The following is a 19,863-nucleotide window of genomic DNA, read 5'->3' on the forward strand; positions in this document are numbered from 1 at the left end:
CAGAAAGTGACAACAGGAACTCATTTTGCGGACGTTCCCCAGCACTAACTGTGACTCTGTCCATCACTAACACGGCGTTATTATAACCCCAGGCCGTATTACTGCAGTATAGGAGGAATAAACCACCGGGGCGGCCGCGGGTACAGAGGAATAATCAACTGTCTACAGCGTCCTGAGATCAGCAACATCAATACTACAGTCCATCATGTTTCCTTTCACTTATTGCAGGTTTCATCTTCTTTAAAGAGCAATGATTGATTAGGGCAAAAGTTTGCATCCCCCTGAGGTTTAAGAAAATTTAAAAAATTAAATAAATATATGGAATGAATTTTTTGAGGGAAAGTCCAACTTTTGATTGATTTAAAGTCAGCAGAGTGAAATCTGGTTCATGTGTCGAGTTAAAGGACCTGGAAATGATTTGTAAAATATTTTTATGAAGTTTCTTGTGCTTTCTTGTTGTTGTTATAATTAAAGAGGATTTTTGACAATAAAGATAAATAAGGTTTAATCCGTACAAAAAGTGTTAATCTTTGTTTTATCCTGGGCGCACAAACTTTTGCACTCATCCATTGATTGTCTTTTAAAGTTTCCGCATTTCACAATTAAATTAATTAAATAAAACACAGATTATCCCACGTCTGTTAATGCGTAAGTGAGAAGCCGTGTGTGTGTGTGTGTGTGTGTGTGTGCGTGTGTGTGTGTGTGTGTGTGTGTGTGTGTGTGTGAAAAAAAAGATGCAAAATGAAACCTAAGCAATGCTCTGGCCTGGTAAGCTTTCAGAACTCTCTTTCACACACACACACACACACACACACACTTGATTTGTTACGTGAGCATGTGAAAGCAAGCTGTTTGACTCACTCAGGAGATTCCTAACCCTGTTCAGTGTCTACTTCAAAGCCTTACTGATGCCCTCTGGCCTACACACACACACACACACACACACACACACACACACACACACACACACTGTACATAAGTCACCATCTGAGGACACAGCGTATGTTCTGTTCTCCTTGAAGCTGTTGATGTGAGCAGTTGTACCAGGGGCGTTCAAGTCAAACCAGGACTGTATGAAAAAGGTCCCACTTTGACTCGAACGCCCATCTTTACTTTCTTACTGTCTTTACCATCTTTATTATTCTCAGTGATGAGGTCAAAATGCACTCGTCAAGTCTCAGACGTGTTTCTCTAACAGTGTGTGTGTGTGTGTGTGTGTGTGTGTGTGTTGCACTCCATCCTGAATATGGGAATGACAGAATTCCCACAGCGTGTCCAGTTCAGCTCCAAATAAAGAGCGGGGAATCTTCCCCAGTATTTCCCTCACTTTCCAAATCCTGGCTGTTTCTGACATATGAGTTAGTGGTTGTGTTTATATTTGGCGTGGCCTTTAGTCAGCCTACTTTAAGGGTAACGTGAGTAACGTTCCCTAACATGGAGGACGCGGGGAGTGAATCATCTCTGAAGAACCGGAAAACTGCTTCATCCTGTCCTGGTGGAATCTTCATCCTTAAGCAATTAACAAAAAATGATTTTAATGAAATATTCGTGCTCCATAACATGCAAATGTTTACACACCCCTCATTGTTTAGGCTGAAGATGTTTGGAGCCGAGATCTAAAGATGAATATGTGACGACGGGTCGGCCATCTTTCATTTCCTGATATTTACATCCAGGCCTGTTAAAACACGAACCACTTTTCAGGCGATCGGTAATAAAGGAGGATGAGACCGACAGGTGCGTCATGCTGCCCTATTGTTGGGAGAAGAAACGTTGAATAGCCCTAAATGTGTCTACTGATGCTTTGAGCCCTGAGAGAAGACTGAACTTGCTGTTTAATAATAGTTTAAGCAACATAAAGACCAGAGAGACCAGAGAAAAGAGAGAACGTACTCTTCCATGCACCATCAGTGTGTGTAACCGAAACATCCTGAAAAGAAATACAGTGTAGTGTACTAACCACCAGATTATTTATTTTAGGATGGGTGCAGGTGTAGTTGCATAAAAAGGTCCAATACAAAAATGTGTTTTTTTGCTTTCTTGTATCATTAATGTAGTGTTGACTTTTTTGTCTCTCGTTTTTGTTCAATCACATGAGGAAGGTGTTTTTGTAACCTATATGAACCATTCAAGCATTAAAAAAAACAATCATATTTACGTCCTGAGCCAGTGAGAAACAGGTGCAGAGGGTGACAGACGATCAGGCGGTGATTAGTAACTGCTGGTGCTGAGGGGTTGGAACAGGCGTGAGGAGAAAGCAGGTCGCTGCTGAGGCTGTTACAGAAACAACCAGTTTTTAACCCGGATCTTTAGGCCCTTCGCAGCCTGTCGCAATAAAAAAGGAAATAAAAAGGGGGTCAAGACTTTTGCACAGCACCATATCTTGTCTTATTAAGGTGTCGCACCTGCAAACGTCTTTTACAGTCCGATTGTTGTTGTATGTTATTGCATGCAAATTAGACACTCAGGGGACATACACACACACCCACACACACACACACACTCACATGCATGTAGCGTGTGAAAACATGCAGAAGTGTCTCAGGTCAGCTCTATAATACACGGCGCTTCAGAAACTTTCGGTTTCAGGTGTTAAAGACTTCACCGAGTCATGTAGTGAGCGTTGGCTTCATCTGAGAACTTCATTTCAGAAATCTGTGTGGGTGGGGAGGGGAAGGAGCGATTAGAAAAGAGAAAAAAAGACAGAAAGAAAGAAAGCACCTTTGCAGGGTGAATATTTTTTGACCTTCAGACCTTGAACTTTAATATGCAGCAAAAATTAAACCAAGCAGAATCTGACAGAGGCTCCGACTCGACCAGTCAGAAAACGTTTTATGCTCAAGAATAAAAAGCAATTATTATTATAGTTATAGTGTGTAATGAAGAAATAAATACAGTACTGTGCAGGAGGTCTTGAGCCCTAAACCCAGGCCAGTTGAACCTTTTCTTGCATTACTACTGTATGCTGCAGTATAATAAGTCCTGGACGTATCCGTCTTTTAGCGCACTCTTGGAAATATGATGAACAGAATTGTAGTTAATCTTTTTACCAACCATTCATCATGACTGAGCAACAAAAAATGCACAATTGCATCACATGGGCAACGAAGTGGCAGAGATTCGTGTGTTTTTATGGTTGTTTTCGCTTGTTACGGGTTACATTTACACATTATGGAAGTAACAGTAACTTCAGTTCTGCCTGACATCTGAAAACCCAAACGCACAGTTTGATGTCTGAAGCGTCCCCGTTAACACACACCGTCAGGACGTACAAATAAGCAGTAGTTTTTTAATAACTGATCATTGACTAGTGCAAAAACGTACAGCAGCAGGCTGGAAAGTGTCTAAAGTTAGCATTTAAAATGAGACTGAACTGAGAATAAGAGCCAGAGACGTCCCTGAGGAAGCTGGAGAACTGATCCTCAAGACTACATCACATTAAACACACTAGAAGGTCTGGAAACAAAATATAAAGAAAAAAGTATGAGTGTGTTTGCAGAGTACTGTACATCTTAAATTAGGCTTTGATTTATATTTTTTATATTAATTCTGGTGTTTACTTTGTAATTGGAGGCGGAAACTTCACTCACACCATCTAGAACTCATGGGATCGTAGGAGACCTACAAAAAATCACATGTCACGTCTCAGTGTGACCCAGTAAAAGATGTTCATGGGTTAAAACCACATCTCTTTTAGCTGTTTTTCTTCCTAACCAAGAAACACCCTGACATTTATACCACTTCTTACAGTCCTGTATAATCACCGCATGACTCTTTGTTTTTAATGACATTTTCCTATGCTGTGTATTAAAAACATTATTAACACCTTCCCTCGCCGGTGCAACGTGCTATTCTTTGTGGCCCTGCTGACATTCGTGGTATTGCGACGCCTCTGCATAAAAAACTTTTTATTTCTTTTAGACCACCAGATCCCCTCAGTCAAGTTTAGTCTGCTCTGTTCCAGATGTAGAGCAGGAAGCTAACTCTGAAAGACGCCCACGTACCAGCTCTGTGAAGCGTGGTTTGGGTAAAGAGGGGATTTCTTTACCGCAGTGTGGTAGGTGTCGTTTTAAAAAAAGCTCCTGAGCTTGTGCTCCTCGTGGCATTTACTATTTTTTCTATTGCGCTGAAGTTGTAGATTTTGTAACAGTCACCACAAAGGGGCAAGAGTAGATGTATGTCAAAAGTCAGGAATGTTTTCATGCAAATGCATGTTCGTGCGTATATATTCTCCGAATTTCAGCAGGATACTGGCTTCTGAGAAAGGATATCGCTGGCTGCTGATCACTGTGGTTTGGTTTGCATCTGCATCTTTAGAATAACATTTGACGTGTTTATAGTGTGTACTGTTCATATCTCATAACCACAAAAGTCATACAGATGTAAATAAACAAATATCAGCAACAGCACTCATAGATTTTTTCCCCCTACCATCTTCAAGACACTTTGTATAAGTATAATGTTAGCTTATAACCCCAGGGCAGTGTCCCTTAAAGAGCTCATGGTTTCCACTCACTGGTTTTTCCATAAGCATCAAGCTGCCATTCTGAGAACTTGAGATAAATTAGAGATCAGCATCACTAAACTTCCTCCTGTGTAAATATCAGACTAAAGTGCAGTATATTTTATATATAGCCTGGAGGGAAAATTTTGTTTAGTTTAGAATTTATTGTCATGATGGTTACCGTGATGAGCTTCAAAATGTGGCTTTTAGGTCAAGATCTACAAAGGACAAGTTTCCCACTTTAATGCGAATACTCTGGATAAGAAAGAACTGCAACCTCATGCATGATGTCAACAATGACTTACGCAAACTTTAAATAGCTTTAGATATATTTGGGGCATTTTGATTGACAAATTCCAAATATAATTTACCTTAGAATTAATTAGAAAGAAATTTCACTCTAGGTCCCAAAAAAAAATCAGGGTTCTTGTGCACAACAGATGTTCTCAAAAGCATTTCCCAAATCTAGTGAAACGTGACAGTTCCTGCTTGCTTAACTTAAGTGCATAAAAAAATTATAAATTATACTGTTGTGCCTAAACAAAGCAAGCCAGGAATAAATGTTAAGTAGCATCGTTTCTTTAGTTTTAAATACATTTCAGTGTAGGCTACTAGGTTAAATCCACCAGCCCCAGAATAATTCAGACTTGTGGTCAGGAGGCCAATTTCCTATTCAAATAACCCGGATAAGGATCTGGTCGTGGGTGCTATCGGTATGTCGTTGGTGTTGGGCTCCTTAAAATAGACATTGATTATACTACTACTAATTTGACTATCTCTTATTCCTGTTGTCCTTGGGTTTTTTGTTGTTGGTTTTTTTTTTTTGGCTGAAAGATAAAGGGCCAAATGTGCCGTTCACCTGGCCCACATCATTCTAATTTTGTCACAAAAGCCACAGTTTCCCCTCAGGCATGATGTAGACCAGAACAGTGGGCAACTTTTAATCATCTAAAATACACTTTACTGATTTGGACAAATTCTCAATGCCGTACAAGAAATGGGAGCCCGAATACATCTGGTTAAACTGGTGCAGTCGGTACACACAAATCAGGAAACCACTGTCTGCATGCAATGAGCTGATACTAACAAGATAGGGGTAGGATTCTGTCACTTTTCTTATTCAACTTGTATGCCGGAGTAATTGTGAGGAAGATGGACCTTGAAGAATTAAGAATCTGATTCTGAAGCAGTCTGAACAGCAAGGATCAGCATGAATCGAGTACCAAATGCAGATTAGTCCTCACTATCGAGTTTCCAATAGCTACATACAGTTGTGAATTTGGACCATGTATAAGCAGGACAGGTTTAAGCTGTAGTGCAAAAGAGGGCTTTAGAGTATTTCTTGGAAAGTGAAGGTTATCATCGAGTAAGTACTTGAATGTGTAAAACCAAACCTGTTGGTGGAAACCAAAAACATCACAAAACATCAACTTATGATCAAATTCTAATTACAGTAATCAGTTCTGCTCTGCAAAAGAAAATGAGGCCTAAAAAGCACATGTCATAGCCGACACGGCAAAAGCAATAAGTGACTGAAAGAGTCGTAAAAGATTTATTATTGGTGTGGTGCGAGCTGGTTCATCGACTCATCCAACATCTAATCAGGGTGGTCTTCTTTCTGCAGCAATGTTTTGCAAAGTAAATTTCTCATCATCACCCCTGCTGACCCAAGCCCACAGGAATACAGTAGCTGGTCTGTACATTCTATCACAGCTTCTTTTTGGGGTTTGTTTTTCAGAGGCGGTGCTGAGTGTGTAGAACCACGCCGTAGGGGGTCTTAAAGTCACGTCCTTACATTCCCTGTTCGACTCATTACATCATTACAGCTTTAAAATCTAGCTCCAGCAGGTGAAAAGCTAATAAACACCAGCTCTCTATTTAATTGGTGCAGACATTAATAACACTTTTGACTGTAAGATTTGTGTCATTTTCTTTCTAAATGATTAAACGTAACTTAACTACTCCACTGTTTTATTTCTAAGTTGTGTAGGCTAATAGGTTAAAAACATTCCGGTTAGGACTAATGAACATATGTTTGTTTGTTTGATGCCTATTAATTCTCTGGTACTTTGCCAGACGAAAGCTCCTCCCTTACGAATTTTCGGATTAAAAATGTAAATTTTGCAAAAAATTAGCATCAGTGTATGAGGCATTTTCGGTATACGAATGAACGAACAAGCCAAACTAAACGCTGGCTAAGATGCCCGTATGTCCAGGACCCAATTTACGGATTTTATGTTGTTGTTTTTTCCAGTCAGCGAAAGCAGTTTCGACAGAAGTGACCCACGATACAGACATCGCCTTTGGCATGGCATTTTAAACGCTACGTGATTTTTGGCTATATTTTCTGATGTTCAGAACAAATTATCTGCGTTTACATCATTTCTTTATCGCAGTACGAATTTTTCACATTAAGAACGCCTTCAGAGTGAATTTAATTCATAATTCCTAATAATATCCCTCAATTAAATTGAAATTGTTATTATATATCTTTTGTTTTATTCAAACTATTAGAATCTGTATTTATTCAAGTATAAAATATGTATATGTGACTGAATTTTCTTGTCTGTTTTGTGTGTTCACGTTAGTAGAGCGAAAGGCCGGTCACGTGACGCGCATGACCCCGGAAGAACAACGCTTGAGTACTTCCGGGTGAGCTAGAGATTCTGCATGTCACCGCTATACAGAGGTTTATTCTATTAAATTTCAACATTTCTCCGTGAGGATGTCGCGCGGCTCGAGCGCAGGGTTTGATCGCCACATCACGATCTTCTCACCGGAGGGACGACTTTACCAAGTGGGTGAGTGAGACCGGGGGAGAGACTTTATACACCCGCGCTGTCTCTCCATTCATACGGAGGGGCTGTGCTAATGCTAATGCGCTAACGGGCTAGCTATTGTTATTGTGTGTCATGTAACATAAACACTTTACTGATTAAACATTGATCAAATGTGGGAGTGAGGTGATTGGTTAATATTAATAAATGTGCAAATCACTAACGTTAATAAACAAACACATAAAATAATTTGGTTTAATTATGTAAATAAAGTTGTAAATATCCCCAGGAGAGTAATTTATGACTAAAGTGTAAATGATAAAATGTGTGAGATTACAGGTTTAATCATAAGGGGCGTGGCCTCAATGTGTGACGTCATAATATGGAGATCATGCACTAAATAGTTAAACATTATTCAATTCAATTTAATTCAATTTTATTTATATAGCGCTTTTAACAATGGTCATTGTCCCAAAGCAGCTTCACAAGAAAAAAATGAAAGATTTTTTTTTTTTTTTTTTTTTAAGAAAGAAAAGAAAAGAAAATATTTGGAAGTGTGTATGTGTGAGAAAAATGTGTCTAGATAATAATTAAATGAATGAATGATGAATGAAATGTCTCTGATGAGCAAGCCAAGGGTGACGGCGACAGTGGCAAGGAAAAACTCCCTGAGATGGCAATAGGAAGAAACCTTGAGAGGAACCAGACTCAACAGGGAACCCATCCTCATCTGGGTGATAACAGATAGAAATAACATCAAGTGTGTTGTGCAGGTGAAAGTTCAATATATCAGAAGTTGTGTAGATTCAGTTCAGCAGTAGGTGCAGAGGGCAGATGGGGTCAGGATCACTGGAAGCACAGGAGCAGGATGTGTAGCTCCAGCCATCATAATAAAGACAAACTGATCTGGACGGTACAGTCCTACCCCTCACACACACACACACACAGTATACCGTACTGTGTCCAATATATATTTGCCCACCCTTTAAAAAACATTCTGATGTCACTGATGTGATTAAAGTAATTATAACTTACAGTGTGAACATGGTGTTAGTGCTAAACAGTAAATATTCAGATCGGATCATATAACACCAGATATCATTGTAATACTTAACGCTTCTTATCTCCTGATCCATGCTTCGTTTTTATCAGATACAAAGAAACAAAATACAGTTTCATTCCCTTTTATATTTTAGTGTCTGTTTCTTTTTTTAATGCAAATCGTTCAATGATCTTTACTGTCATTCAGATGAAACTTGGCTAATTTAAATAAAGAAAAAAGACATAAAGCTGAAAAAGGGTATTATTTTATTATAATGCATTAAACAGGCGTTAACACTGACCATCCCGAGGTCATACTTGGGTGTAGAGGGATCGACTCTGGGCCTGAAATGTTTAAAGACTGACGCTTTTCAGCCTTTTGACTAGGATCGAGTGTAGTATCGGTTCTTATCAATTTTTAATACACCCACCATATGAGGACCTGATATGGGGTCAGGGGTCGCTCAGTGGTTACGGGGTTGGATCGGAAAGTAGGTCCCAGGTTTAATTAATACCAGGTTCAAAAGTAATAGTTAGGTACGGATTAAATGTGCAGGAGAATAATTTTCTATAAAGGATTTAATTTATTTTTAATTCTTTTACAGAATATGCGTTTAAGGCGATTAATCAGGGCGGCCTGACGTCGGTGGCCGTGCGGGGGAAAGACTGCGCCATCGTCGTCACACAGAAAAAAGTCCCGGTGAGTTCAGTCACACACAACACACTGTGTACGTGTGTGTCATAGTAGAGATGTGTGTTTAATATCGTTATAATTATTACTGATGATTTCAGGACAAGCTCCTGGACGCCTCTACAGTCACACACCTGTTCCGCATCACAGACAACATCGGCTGTGTGATGTCGGGCATGACTGGTACAGACAGCTCACACTCTTTTGTTTAACAAGCATGATGATGTTTAGGTATTGTAACATGCTGTGTGTGTGTGTGTGTGTGTACAGCCGACAGTAGGTCTCAGGTGCAGAGGGCGCGTTACGAAGCGGCGAACTGGATGTACAAGTACGGGTACGAGATCCCGGTCGACATGCTGTGTAAGAGGATCGCCGACATCTCACAGGTGTACACACAGAACGCTGAGATGAGACCGCTCGGCTGCTGTGAGTCTCTCTCACACACACACACACACACACACACACACACGTACATGTCCTGCACAAAAACATTAAGGGAGCACTTAGTCCCAGTTTGACTCAAACGTACAGATACCTACTGTACATGGTGCGTTCGAGTCAAACCGGGACTAATTGTTCTCATGTGTACAGTAATGTTTATACACTCAGTGTTTTATCTTATTTAATTATTTTATTCTGTTTTTGTTTAATTGTTTTAGTGCAGTCAGGCCTGCAGACTTTCATCTTACTTTAATTACTTTATTATTTAATCATCTATAAATAATAATAAATAAATAAATATTTTGTTTAGCTTTTACAATAAGAATTTATATTATATTCATTGGATTATTTATTAAGATGTAAGTTTAATAAACAATTTATTATTTATATGATAATGCACATAGTTTGTTTATTTTATTGCTTTTTTCATTTTTTAAAATGTATTTATTGTTTGTATTTATTGCCTTTATTTTATTAAATGCATTTTCCTGTTTAAATGTGATGTTTGTTTTTTTTAATGCCAACCAAATAAAATAAAAGTTTTATGGTTAAATCCTAAATCTGTTTAATCTATTTTAATGTTTATTTAGTACACAATTATTTATGAAACATAAAGTACTGTTTAAATATATATGTGTGTGTGTGTGTGTCAGGTATGATCGTGATCGGGGTGGATGAGGAGTTCGGGCCCCAGGTGTATAAATGCGACCCTGCAGGTTATTACTGCGGCTTCAAGGCCACAGCGGCCGGAGTGAAACAGACTGAAGCCATCAGCTTCCTGGAGAAGAAAGTCAAGAAGAAACACGACTGGAGCTTCGAGCAGACCATGGAGGTGATCTCACACACACACCTGGGGGGGATCTCACACACCACTGTGTGGGGCAGAATGAAGGAGCGGGGGAGAGGGGAGAGAAATAAAGGGGTAATCAATCAATAATAATAATTATAATACAGTTATAAGAGGGTAAGTTGTAAGGAAAGAAAGAAACGAGGGAATAAAAAGAGAAAGAAGAGCAGTAAGGAATGAGGGAATGAGGAACGGGAACACATGGGGGAAGAAGGAAATAAACGGGGAAGGATATTGAAAGAAAGGAACAAGGAAATAAAGGAGGAAAGGATTATTAAAGGAAGGGAAAAGAAAAGCGGAAGGATTTTTTTTAAAAAGTGGAGAAAAGTGAAGAAGGAGAGAGAGAGACAGTGAATAAAGGGAAGCAAAGAGGAGTGGGAAAAGTGAGAGACTGGGGGGGATAAAAGACAGTAGGACAGAAAGAGGGGGGAGGGGTGGCTGTGTGTGTGAATGGGTGTGTCAGTATGTATGTTCAAGTGTGTGTCCATGTGAGTCCGAGTGTTTCCTTGTGGAAATGGGCGTGTCTGTGTGTAAATAAGCGTGTCTGTATTTTAAATGGTTTTGTTCGTATGTAACTGGGCGTGTCTGTGTGTAACTGGGCGTGTCTGTGTGTTTGATTGACAGACGGCGATCAGCTGCTTGTCCACGGTTCTGTCCATCGACTTCAAGCCGTCGGAGCTGGAGGTGGGAGTGATCACGACACAGGAGCCTCGCTTCAGGTGGGAGAGGTTCACCTGGGCTCGGACACACACACACACACACACACACACACACACACGTGTCCAGCATTGTTTACATCTCACCGTCCTGTAGTTAAAGTGTAATCAGACAGATATGGAGTAAGTTTCGTTTTGACTCTTCCTGGTGACTCAGGAGCAGCTGAGAGAGAATTATAACGATAAAGAAGGAATGAGGAAGAAAGTGCGGAAAAGGAACAAGGAACAAAGAAAGAAAGAAGAGTCAGATGGGAATAAATAGAGAAATAAAAGGGAGAGAGAGATAACGAGTGTGTGTCACTGATGATTAAGTGAAGAACATCAAGACAGAGAAAATAAGAGAAGATCAGATAAAAAATAAAATCTTTTTACAGATTCTCCTTTTTTTATTTCAAATTTACTGTTTAAAATGTATTTATTCTTTTTAAATATGTACTTTTTTAAAAACATGTGATATGTAAGAATGAGTCTATTTTTAAACTATTATGAGTTGGAGCACAAGTTTAATTCTCGGTTAAACTTGTGCTCCAAACTTGTGCTTTATTCTCGGTTTTCTGACACAAAAAATTCTCCACACGCTGGAACACCAGTGTCACTGTCTTCAGTCAAACCAGTTCAACATCACCGGTGACTGAAGGAATGAATCGTCTCCTACCAAATCCACACCTTCACAATTCGTAATAAAGTTTGAAGCTGCGCACATGGACAAACAGGGAGCTTTGTGAAGGAAAGCATGTTAGGTTTAAACTGTTGGAAATACATTTCCTGCCGTTCATGATTGTGTTCACGATGAGCGTCTGTAAACCCTAGCTCTATACAGATGTAGGAAAGTAGGAAAACCTCCAAGACTAAATTCCCTGTAAGGATGACTGATCAGGTGTGAGATGTGAAGTTCAGCGGTGCAGCTCGGATCGCTCGTCAGGTTCAGTTCGTATGAGCGTTTTAATCTTGTTTCGTATCTGTTCTGTGTCTCTGTGTGTTTCAGGATCCTGTCCGAGGCCGAGGTGGACGCTCACCTGGTGTCTCTGTCTGAGAGAGACTAATCTCGGAGAACCGCGGCGCTCTGTAGAACGCTCTTCATGTCATTAACAACATGTTCTGTATAGTCCCATCTGTATGATTAAAGTGTTTTTTTTGGAGAAAACTTGTTGTTTTGTTTGATTTTTGGACACATTTTGAGAATATAGAGAAGTGATTTGTGTTAATATTTACAAACTTTTAAACACATTTATACTCGTATATTAATTTACTCTACAATTAACTTCTGCAGAACTCATCAGTTTCCTTTTGTCACTTGCGTTACAGCAGCTGTGAACCCTCGTTCCCTCACATTTTTATTACTGGAACTATAGCCAAAATGTTTGTATGTAGACGTATTGGGGGTCTGTTTATTAAAAATGATCTGATCAAAAGAACAAAATTAATTAAATGAAAGATTCGTTCGTTTTGATGAACGAGATTCAAAGAACCGAATCACTAAAATGATTCAAACTCCCATCACTATTCCACAACACAAACTCCTGATACTGGAGACTCCTTACACACACACACACCTTACACACACAAACCTCTCCTTATGGAAACGTTCACCTCAGTGGTGATGTCACTGTGCAAACCTGCAAATCACGAGATCAAATTCAACATCTGTGTTTGGTAACCATGGCAACAGGGCTTAGCGCTGTCTCGCGGCCAAACGATGTCATTGTAGAGTCTGAGATTGTGAAACGATGCATCATGTCATGATGATTATGTAATACGATTACTGAGTAATATAATTCTTACACTCTACCATTACAGAAAGGCCTGATGGTGTTACTCTGCCAAGAGCAAGCAACTTACACACTTACACAGTTATTATTCATTTCTATTCATTAAAACTTGTGTCTAGACAAGTTTCTAAATTTATTCTTTATTTTGTCGTGTCAGCTTTCTTGTTCTAATGGCAGACCATTTTGCTCATTTTAAGCATTTAAACAAATTTATCACCCACCAGAATAAGAAAATGTGCTTGGACACCATCAAGGTAGAAAGTTTTCTCAGTACGCCGAAGCCGTGATCGGACGGAAACACTGGCCTCCCAGGAACTCCCTTAATGACCCAAACATGTGGAAATGTCTTGGAGCGAGGTCAGGACTGTACGGGGGAGTTACAGAGCTCCTGTAATGTGAGTGATGTTGGTGAATGAGTGTGTGTACAGTTCATACACACACAAGCGTCTCTTCCACAAGTTGTTTTTTAAGGATCATGGGTTTCACTCACTAAATGTTCACACTTTGCCGGAATCGTCACTCACGGACGTACGGCTTTCATTTAAACCGTTTCAAATCTGTAACTGGTCTCGTCACTGTACTTTGCTTAAAGTCTTCTGTAAATGTCAATTTCCTGTTTTACACACTAGAGTCCCGGTGTGACCCGAACACACACCTCCCAGAAACTCATTTATTATGGAAATGGCTCATCACCGTACTGTGCCTAAAGTCCCGGTTTGGTTTGAACACCCCTCGTATTTTTACTTGCTTAGATGTCTTTTACTGAATACGTCCCCACTGTCTGGCATTTAGGGAAATAACAAGTCTGGCTTACACAAAAATAAGATTCACAAAATATGAGACTTTATGTGTACAAGTACAATTATGTGCAGAAGTTTTGCCTTTGTTGTGTTTTGTGCATTGAAAACTGACGGGCGTGCCCTTATTCGTTAAAAAACACGAAAAAACATTAAATGACATAAATGAACAATTGAAATGCACAGGAAAATGACCTATAAAGAAATCTTAGTAGAAAGACGAACGCCGGGTGAATATTACGATTAGGACGGTTTGAGACGGTAATAAAGGTTTACCTGGTGTGAGGGTGCACAAACATTTGCACTCTATACAAATAAGAGTATTAATAAGCATGAGGTTTGTAAGCGTAATATTAGGGTTCAGATCTGACACGCTCGAGTGCGCCACGAGTTTATCAGAATCTGAAGTGTAAATGTTTCACTTCTGTAGGAAAAGAAACTGTAAGCGATAGTGCGCGGGGTTCTCCATGCAGCCCCGTGTACTGTACATTCTACTGAACAGTGACTCAGCACACAGAGATTCAGTTCATGTACGAGGGTGTGGTGTCAGGGTTTTATCTTATACAGCATGTCGTAACCTCAGAGGATAAAAGCTGCTGCTTATACAGTACGCTCGTTTATCATCTGCAAAAAAGGAAAGGAAAAGTTGCGTAAATGTAATAAAAAGGGACACTTTTTTTTAGCAATATGCAAGTTAGTTTACTTGATGGTTGTCATTTCTCCTTAAACACACACACAGAGTCAATACATACACCTCACACGTGATCTTTTGAACTTGCTTTGTTTTTCCATTTTTGAAAAAAATGTCTCAGCATACTGACCTGAGGGACACCAAACCTTAAGCAGGAAAAGTAATGAAGAAAGAAAGAAAGAGAGATAAAGAAATGACATTTTTTTTTCAGTATTGAGACTGAGACTTTTAGGATACCCTGTTGACTACCCTAAATGTTCTTTGATGGCACGTTGGCGTAGTGGTTACTACTGTGGCCTTCCACCTCCAGAGCTGAGAGTTTGATTCCTGCCTCAGGTCTGTGGTTTGGATTTTCTGATTCACACAACAGTGACATCATGGTAAGATCCCGTGGCTCATGTGGATAACCCTTGTGCCCAGGTCAGGTGATTGCTGATTTAAGCCCCAGTCAGGACTGCAGGATGACCATTAAGTTGCACCACAAGGGTGTCACAATGGTGTAGTGGTTAGTGCCATGGCGTTATTCCTCCAAGGTCAGGGGTCTGATTCATGCCCCGTGTCTGTGTGTGCGTTTAGTTTGCATGTTCTTGGTGGATTTCCTTCGGGTACTCCGGTTTCCTTCCACAGTCCAAAGACATGCAAAGTAGGCTAACTGGCGTTTCCAAATTCAAATTCCAAATTCCCCATAGTGTGTGTGTGTCTGTGTGTGTTTGTGAGCCCGGTGATGGATTAGCTCCCTGTCTAGGATGTACCCCGACTTGTGCCCCGAGTACCCTAGAATAGGTTTCAGGCCTCCTGCAACCTTGAACAGGATAAGCGCCATAAAGAATGATGGGGTGAGAGTGGTTTTATTTTATTTATCTATTTTATTAGGAAGGTCCCACTGGAATTGAAGATCTCTTCTTTCAGGGTGGGGGCAGGGGTAACTTAGTGGTTAAAGTGCTACCATTTTGACCCTGAACTAAAACTACTGCTAATTCAATTTCACACATTAAAACACTTGCAATGTGGAAAGACAACTTATTAGGGAAAAATATTAAAATAAGAAGGAGTACAGGGTGTTAAAAGCTGTATCCATAAGACCATGTACAAGTACTTTAATTGACTATCTGCTGGAACATTCACAGTGCTACCTTATCAGAAAAAAAGTGTCAGTTATAACATTTTAGAAAGACAAGAGTACTTAAGTGTTTAATGAAATGTTTAATGAAAATGAACTGTTGAGGAACCCTCAAAGAACCCTTTAGTATATTCTTCTTTGCTTGTGAGCAGAACTGGTTAAAGATTAAGAAAAGGATCCATAATCCACATTTCTACATTTAGAGATTTGTTTTTTCAAAAGTGTTTACTCAAACCTCCTTAAGGGTTCTTCGGTTGTTTCTCTGGAAAAAAAAAAAAAACTTCACAATAAAAAAAGTTCTCCTGGTTGGAAAATCCTCAAGGTGACGTAATTTCGGAGTTTGGACTCAAAATGAAAACTGTTGTCTAAACAAAGACGAGCATCTTCGGTGTTAGTGTTAAGCGATGTGTTGGTTGTGTCATTATTAGAGCAGCACTAAAAACTGATGAACTCAGGCTGGAATTCACCCGGCGCATGTGACCGAGTGATGATGCATGGTGATTTCAGTGGACTTTTCCCTGCAGGAATAAACTCCAAGGAGAACAAAGTGTTGGAGTTTCCCTGAACTTAACAATAAGTTTCCATAAATCCTCTAAACGTTTAGTTCGGAGTAAAGAAAAAGAAATTCGAGATGTTGGATATTAATTTCTTATGACAAGATTTTAAAAAGTGACGTATTGTAAGAGTGTTAACAATCAAGAAGGCACTGGTACTCTACTGGTTCAGGATCTTATAGGAAAATGTACAGGTGCATGAAGTGTTCGTTTAAAAATTTACTCCAAAAGATAAAAGATTAATTACTTAATTAAAAAAATATGTTAACAGTATATCAAAGGGAAATACACACTTCATAGTAGAAGATTTATCCAGTACTTTAACAACTAGGAATATTTGGGAAATTCCAAAACTAGAATAGTTTTTGTAATATGATAAAATATTTTATTTATTTATTTATTTATTTAATCAAAGATTAATCTCTGTACTGTCCCAGCTGATTCAATTACTTTCACACTGTTCTGTAGGCCTAGAGGAATTTTTTAAACTAAAGTACAGGGGAAGTTTTGTCGAAAGTGAGTCACATATGACCCCTGTGTCTACAACCATATAAAAAAAAAATAATAAAACTTCATTCACTGTATAAGGGTATGTACATGAGTCACTGAGTCACCGACTCCGCTACGGAAATGATAGTGTTGACTGTTCAGAGTCAGGAATTTTCTTTCAACGCAGTCAGTGATTTTAGGTTTTCCATCAGAGCTGTGCTTTTTTCTTATGACGTCCGCGTTTCCGCCCACGTACACAAAAACACAAAACCAACCAACAAACAAAGGTAGAGTCACACAAAGGATTCAATGGAATGTTCTTTTCTTTTTAATAAAACAAACATATTTTCTTCATAAACACAATAATATAATTCACGATTTACAATAGTGTCATAATTAATATTTACAAGTATAAAAATATAACTTTTTGCTTCTTCTTATTATTTTTTGTACAATATGATACACATCTCAGGTACAGTCACTGGAGGGATTTTTGAGGATGAGGATGAGGAGGAGGGAAAGGAAATTTCCCACAAATCCCCTGGTTTCTAAGCACCATTTTCAGCCCTAGGTTTCTTTCTTCTGTGTCCTTTTTGTGCGTAGAGGAATTAGAGCCGTCAATTCACTTCACTTCGCTTCACGTCATGTCGCTTCACGTGATCCGCGGCTGCGATTTCGAGGACCAATCTGCCTTCAGCTTTGCTTCATGGGAAAACGTAGCTCCTGCTGTTGGGATTTGAGTGTACACTTCCCTTTCCGACAAAATAAATGTCATCGTACACCTGTAGGAAAAAATAAACAAGAAGCTCGTTAATCACTGATCGTACTCATACAGGATTTTTTAACAGCTCATGGAGAATAAAACAAGATTGAAGTGCTTACACATTCATCGTCGGACATGAGCTCGTCCTCGCTCTCGCTCTCGGATTCGGGAAAGTGACGCAGATCAAACGCCGTCCTGTCGAACAGCTGTTGCTGGATTTCTGCGTTTTGCCGACCGAATGTCAGGTGATAGGGGACATGGCCGCCGTAGGTCATGCTGTTAACGTCGGCGCCCAAAGCGATTAACTGCTGCACCAGAGGGAGATTCTGGAGATCCACAGCGAGGTGGAGACATGTGCGACCGCTACACTGTTCCTGAAAGAATAAAAAAAAGAAACCGTTAGTTCCTTTTTACAGTAAAATAAACAAAACAAAGAAGACTTTTTTTAACTTCCACAGTTTATCTTTCAGTTCTGGTAAATGTACAGAAAAAATTATGGCTTGTGTTCCACAAGGCTCTGTTTTAGGCCCGCTGTTTTTTCCATTATATATGCTAACTCTGTACAATTATTCATAAACAGGGTCTTAGGTTTAACTGCTATACTGATGACACACATCTCTATGTCACCTTGCCCATGAGGGATTAGAACAGAAGTCAGCAAGAGTGTGTTTAAAAGAAAAAAAGAAGAACACTCATACAAAAATACAAACCTTGGCATTTATATCTGCACCCAGTTGCACCAGGTTCTCGACCAATGACAGGAAGCTGCAGATGGACGCTATGTGCAGACACGTGTGTCCTGTAATTCAAAAAGAATAACACGTTAATTTTAAAAAACAAATCGCCATCCCTATAAATCTGATTCGAATATGAACAGGAGAGGTACGCTGCGTAAAGGAGAAGACGCTCACCACTGTAGTTGACGACGGACAGGATGGTGCGCAGGTGATGTGTGTTGATTTGCGTCAGAACGGCGAAACAGGACAGCGAGCCTTTCCTGCAGGCGATGTGGAGTGCCGTGTTCCCGTTCTGATCGACCAATCGAGGGTCGCAGCCGGCCTTCAGGAGCATTTCGATGATGTGAGGCTGCTCTGTGATAACGGCCAAGTGGAGCGCCGTCTAAAAAAAACACACCAACCAGGAAAACTATTAACTTACAGCACAAATGGTTAAGATATATTTTTCAAATATTCCCCTAAAGCAGGACTGAGAGTGTAAAATTTTGATGTAATGCTTATGTATGAACCAGATTGTTTTTAATTTTTGGATTAATGAGTCAAAAGGTGATAATTTTTTTAAAAATAGAAGAAATGTTAAAATTCTACATTAAATTATACTGTACTAAAAGGTTTCTTTTTCTTAGATTTTTTTGTTTTTATTCTTTTTATGTTTGTTTTTGGACCGTTACCTGTCTCTGGTGGTTCTGGCTGTTGAGGAACGGGTCGTTGACGCAGTGCTTGATGATCTGGAGCGCTTCATTCTCAGCCTCGTGGATGATTGCGAGGTGCAGATACCTGGAAAAAGAGTGTGGGTTGCTATTTAGAATTGAAGACGTTTAAGAATTACCAGTAGAGGAAGTGGCTTTAAAAAAGGAAAGAAAAAAAAAGAGAGAAAAAACTCGGGTGTTTCGCAACTCTGGAGTTTTTTTTTTTTCTTTAAAGGTTATTTCCACCCAGTGAGGCTTTGACACATCTGACGCATGATCAGAGTTTTGGCTGCGTGCCAGGGACTTTCCGACTCTCACTTAGCGCCCCCTATGTGTGCAGTACCCTAAGTCACTTCCTGGAGTTGTTGTTTTTTTTTTTTCAAAAAAAAAAAAAAAAAGCCTTTGTAGGTTCGTGCATGCAAAAGTTGAAACATTGTAACTAAACTTTTTGTACGCTTTGTAAAGTCTACAGTCTTGCAGGGAGAAATGAATACCAAAGCAAGACGTTACATAATGCACACTTTTGTTGCCAGTACTGTTATTAACGTGTAATTATAGTTTACAAGATAATAATAATAATAAAAATGACTAAAACACTTACGTGTCTCCATCCTCGGTCACTTCGTGCTTCCAGGGCGAAGGGCAGGACACAATTTTCAGTCTGTCCCGCTCCAGTTCCAGGTCCTCCAAGTCTTGCACAATCTGCTGATACTCGTCCTCCTTTAGCGAGTCCATGCCGCTGTCCAAGCGATCGTCGGTGTGTTTTGCGTTCTTCGGGTCCATTTCGTCCATAAAGTCCACTTGGTTATTCCTCGTATTGCTTTTGTGAAAATCCATTGCGTTCTCGCTGTCTCTGAGCGTGTGTGTGCTGTGTGCTGTCTGAGATGTGTCTAAGTAGTCTCTCTCTCTCGCTCTGTCTCTGTCTGTCTGAGCGTGTGTGTGTAAATGCGCAGGGCTGAGAGGAGGCCGGGTTTATAGCGCCCAGGAGGGGATTTCCACTCCAGCGTCCTGATTAGCGCGGGGAACTCGGGGCGAGTTTTTATTCACAGAATTTCCCTCCCTGTGACTGCGGCAGAGTAAGAATGAAATTTGTGCTTTTCCTATTACACACTCATACACACTCATACACACTTAAAAACCCGGCGTGTAGTTCCACAGCAAATGAGAAAAAAAAGAAGAAAAAAAAGAAGATGAGCGAGGCTTTGTGAATAACGTAAATGAATGAAGTTAGTGCATG

At 39.7% G+C, this 19,863-nt stretch overlaps 2 protein-coding genes across 2 annotated transcripts; one reads left to right on the forward strand and one right to left on the reverse strand.

Annotated features, from left to right (window-relative positions):
• The first annotated feature begins 7,135 nt into the window (after window positions 1-7,135).
• LOC128514616 (proteasome subunit alpha type-6-like) lies at window positions 7,136-12,155 on the forward strand. The gene is made up of 7 exons (XM_053488406.1): window positions 7,136-7,305; window positions 8,928-9,022; window positions 9,115-9,196; window positions 9,284-9,439; window positions 10,108-10,286; window positions 10,926-11,020; window positions 12,003-12,155. Exons 1-7 carry the CDS (start codon window positions 7,230-7,232, stop codon window positions 12,058-12,060), a joined length of 741 nt encoding a protein of 246 aa, XP_053344381.1. The 5' UTR covers window positions 7,136-7,229; the 3' UTR covers window positions 12,061-12,155.
• A 4,587-nt stretch (window positions 12,156-16,742) lies between these two features.
• nfkbiaa (nuclear factor of kappa light polypeptide gene enhancer in B-cells inhibitor, alpha a) lies at window positions 16,743-19,576 on the reverse strand. The gene is made up of 6 exons (XM_053489414.1): window positions 19,228-19,576; window positions 18,609-18,714; window positions 18,112-18,319; window positions 17,911-17,999; window positions 17,320-17,574; window positions 16,743-17,219 (listed from the first exon to the last, which is right to left on the reverse strand). Exons 1-6 carry the CDS (start codon window positions 19,461-19,463, stop codon window positions 17,142-17,144), a joined length of 972 nt encoding a protein of 323 aa, XP_053345389.1. The 5' UTR covers window positions 19,464-19,576; the 3' UTR covers window positions 16,743-17,141.
• Between the last annotated feature and the right edge of the window lie 287 nt (window positions 19,577-19,863).

The sequence above is a fragment of the Clarias gariepinus genome, chromosome 27, assembly GCF_024256425.1.
Source record: "Clarias gariepinus isolate MV-2021 ecotype Netherlands chromosome 27, CGAR_prim_01v2, whole genome shotgun sequence".
Taxonomy (NCBI): Eukaryota; Metazoa; Chordata; class Actinopteri; order Siluriformes; family Clariidae; genus Clarias; species Clarias gariepinus.

Bases quoted from the DNA above. Each gene is read 5' to 3' on its own strand.
- LOC128514616 (XM_053488406.1), top strand. From the start codon at position 7,230: ATGTCGCGCGGCTCGAGCGCAGGGTTTGATCGCCACATCACGATCTTC. The intron at 9,197-9,283 runs GTACAGACAGCT...GTGTGTGTACAG, and splicing joins TGTGATGTCGGGCATGACTG to CCGACAGTAGGTCTCAGGTG. The intron at 11,021-12,002 runs GTGGGAGAGGTT...TGTGTGTTTCAG, and splicing joins ACACAGGAGCCTCGCTTCAG to GATCCTGTCCGAGGCCGAGG.
- nfkbiaa (XM_053489414.1), bottom strand. From the start codon at position 19,463: ATGGATTTTCACAAAAGCAATACGAGGAATAACCAAGTGGACTTTATG. The intron at 18,715-19,227 runs GTAAGTGTTTTA...CTCTTTTTCCAG, and splicing joins GTGACCGAGGATGGAGACAC to GTATCTGCACCTCGCAATCA. The intron at 18,320-18,608 runs GTAACGGTCCAA...TGTTTTTTTTAG, and splicing joins GCCAGAACCACCAGAGACAG to ACGGCGCTCCACTTGGCCGT.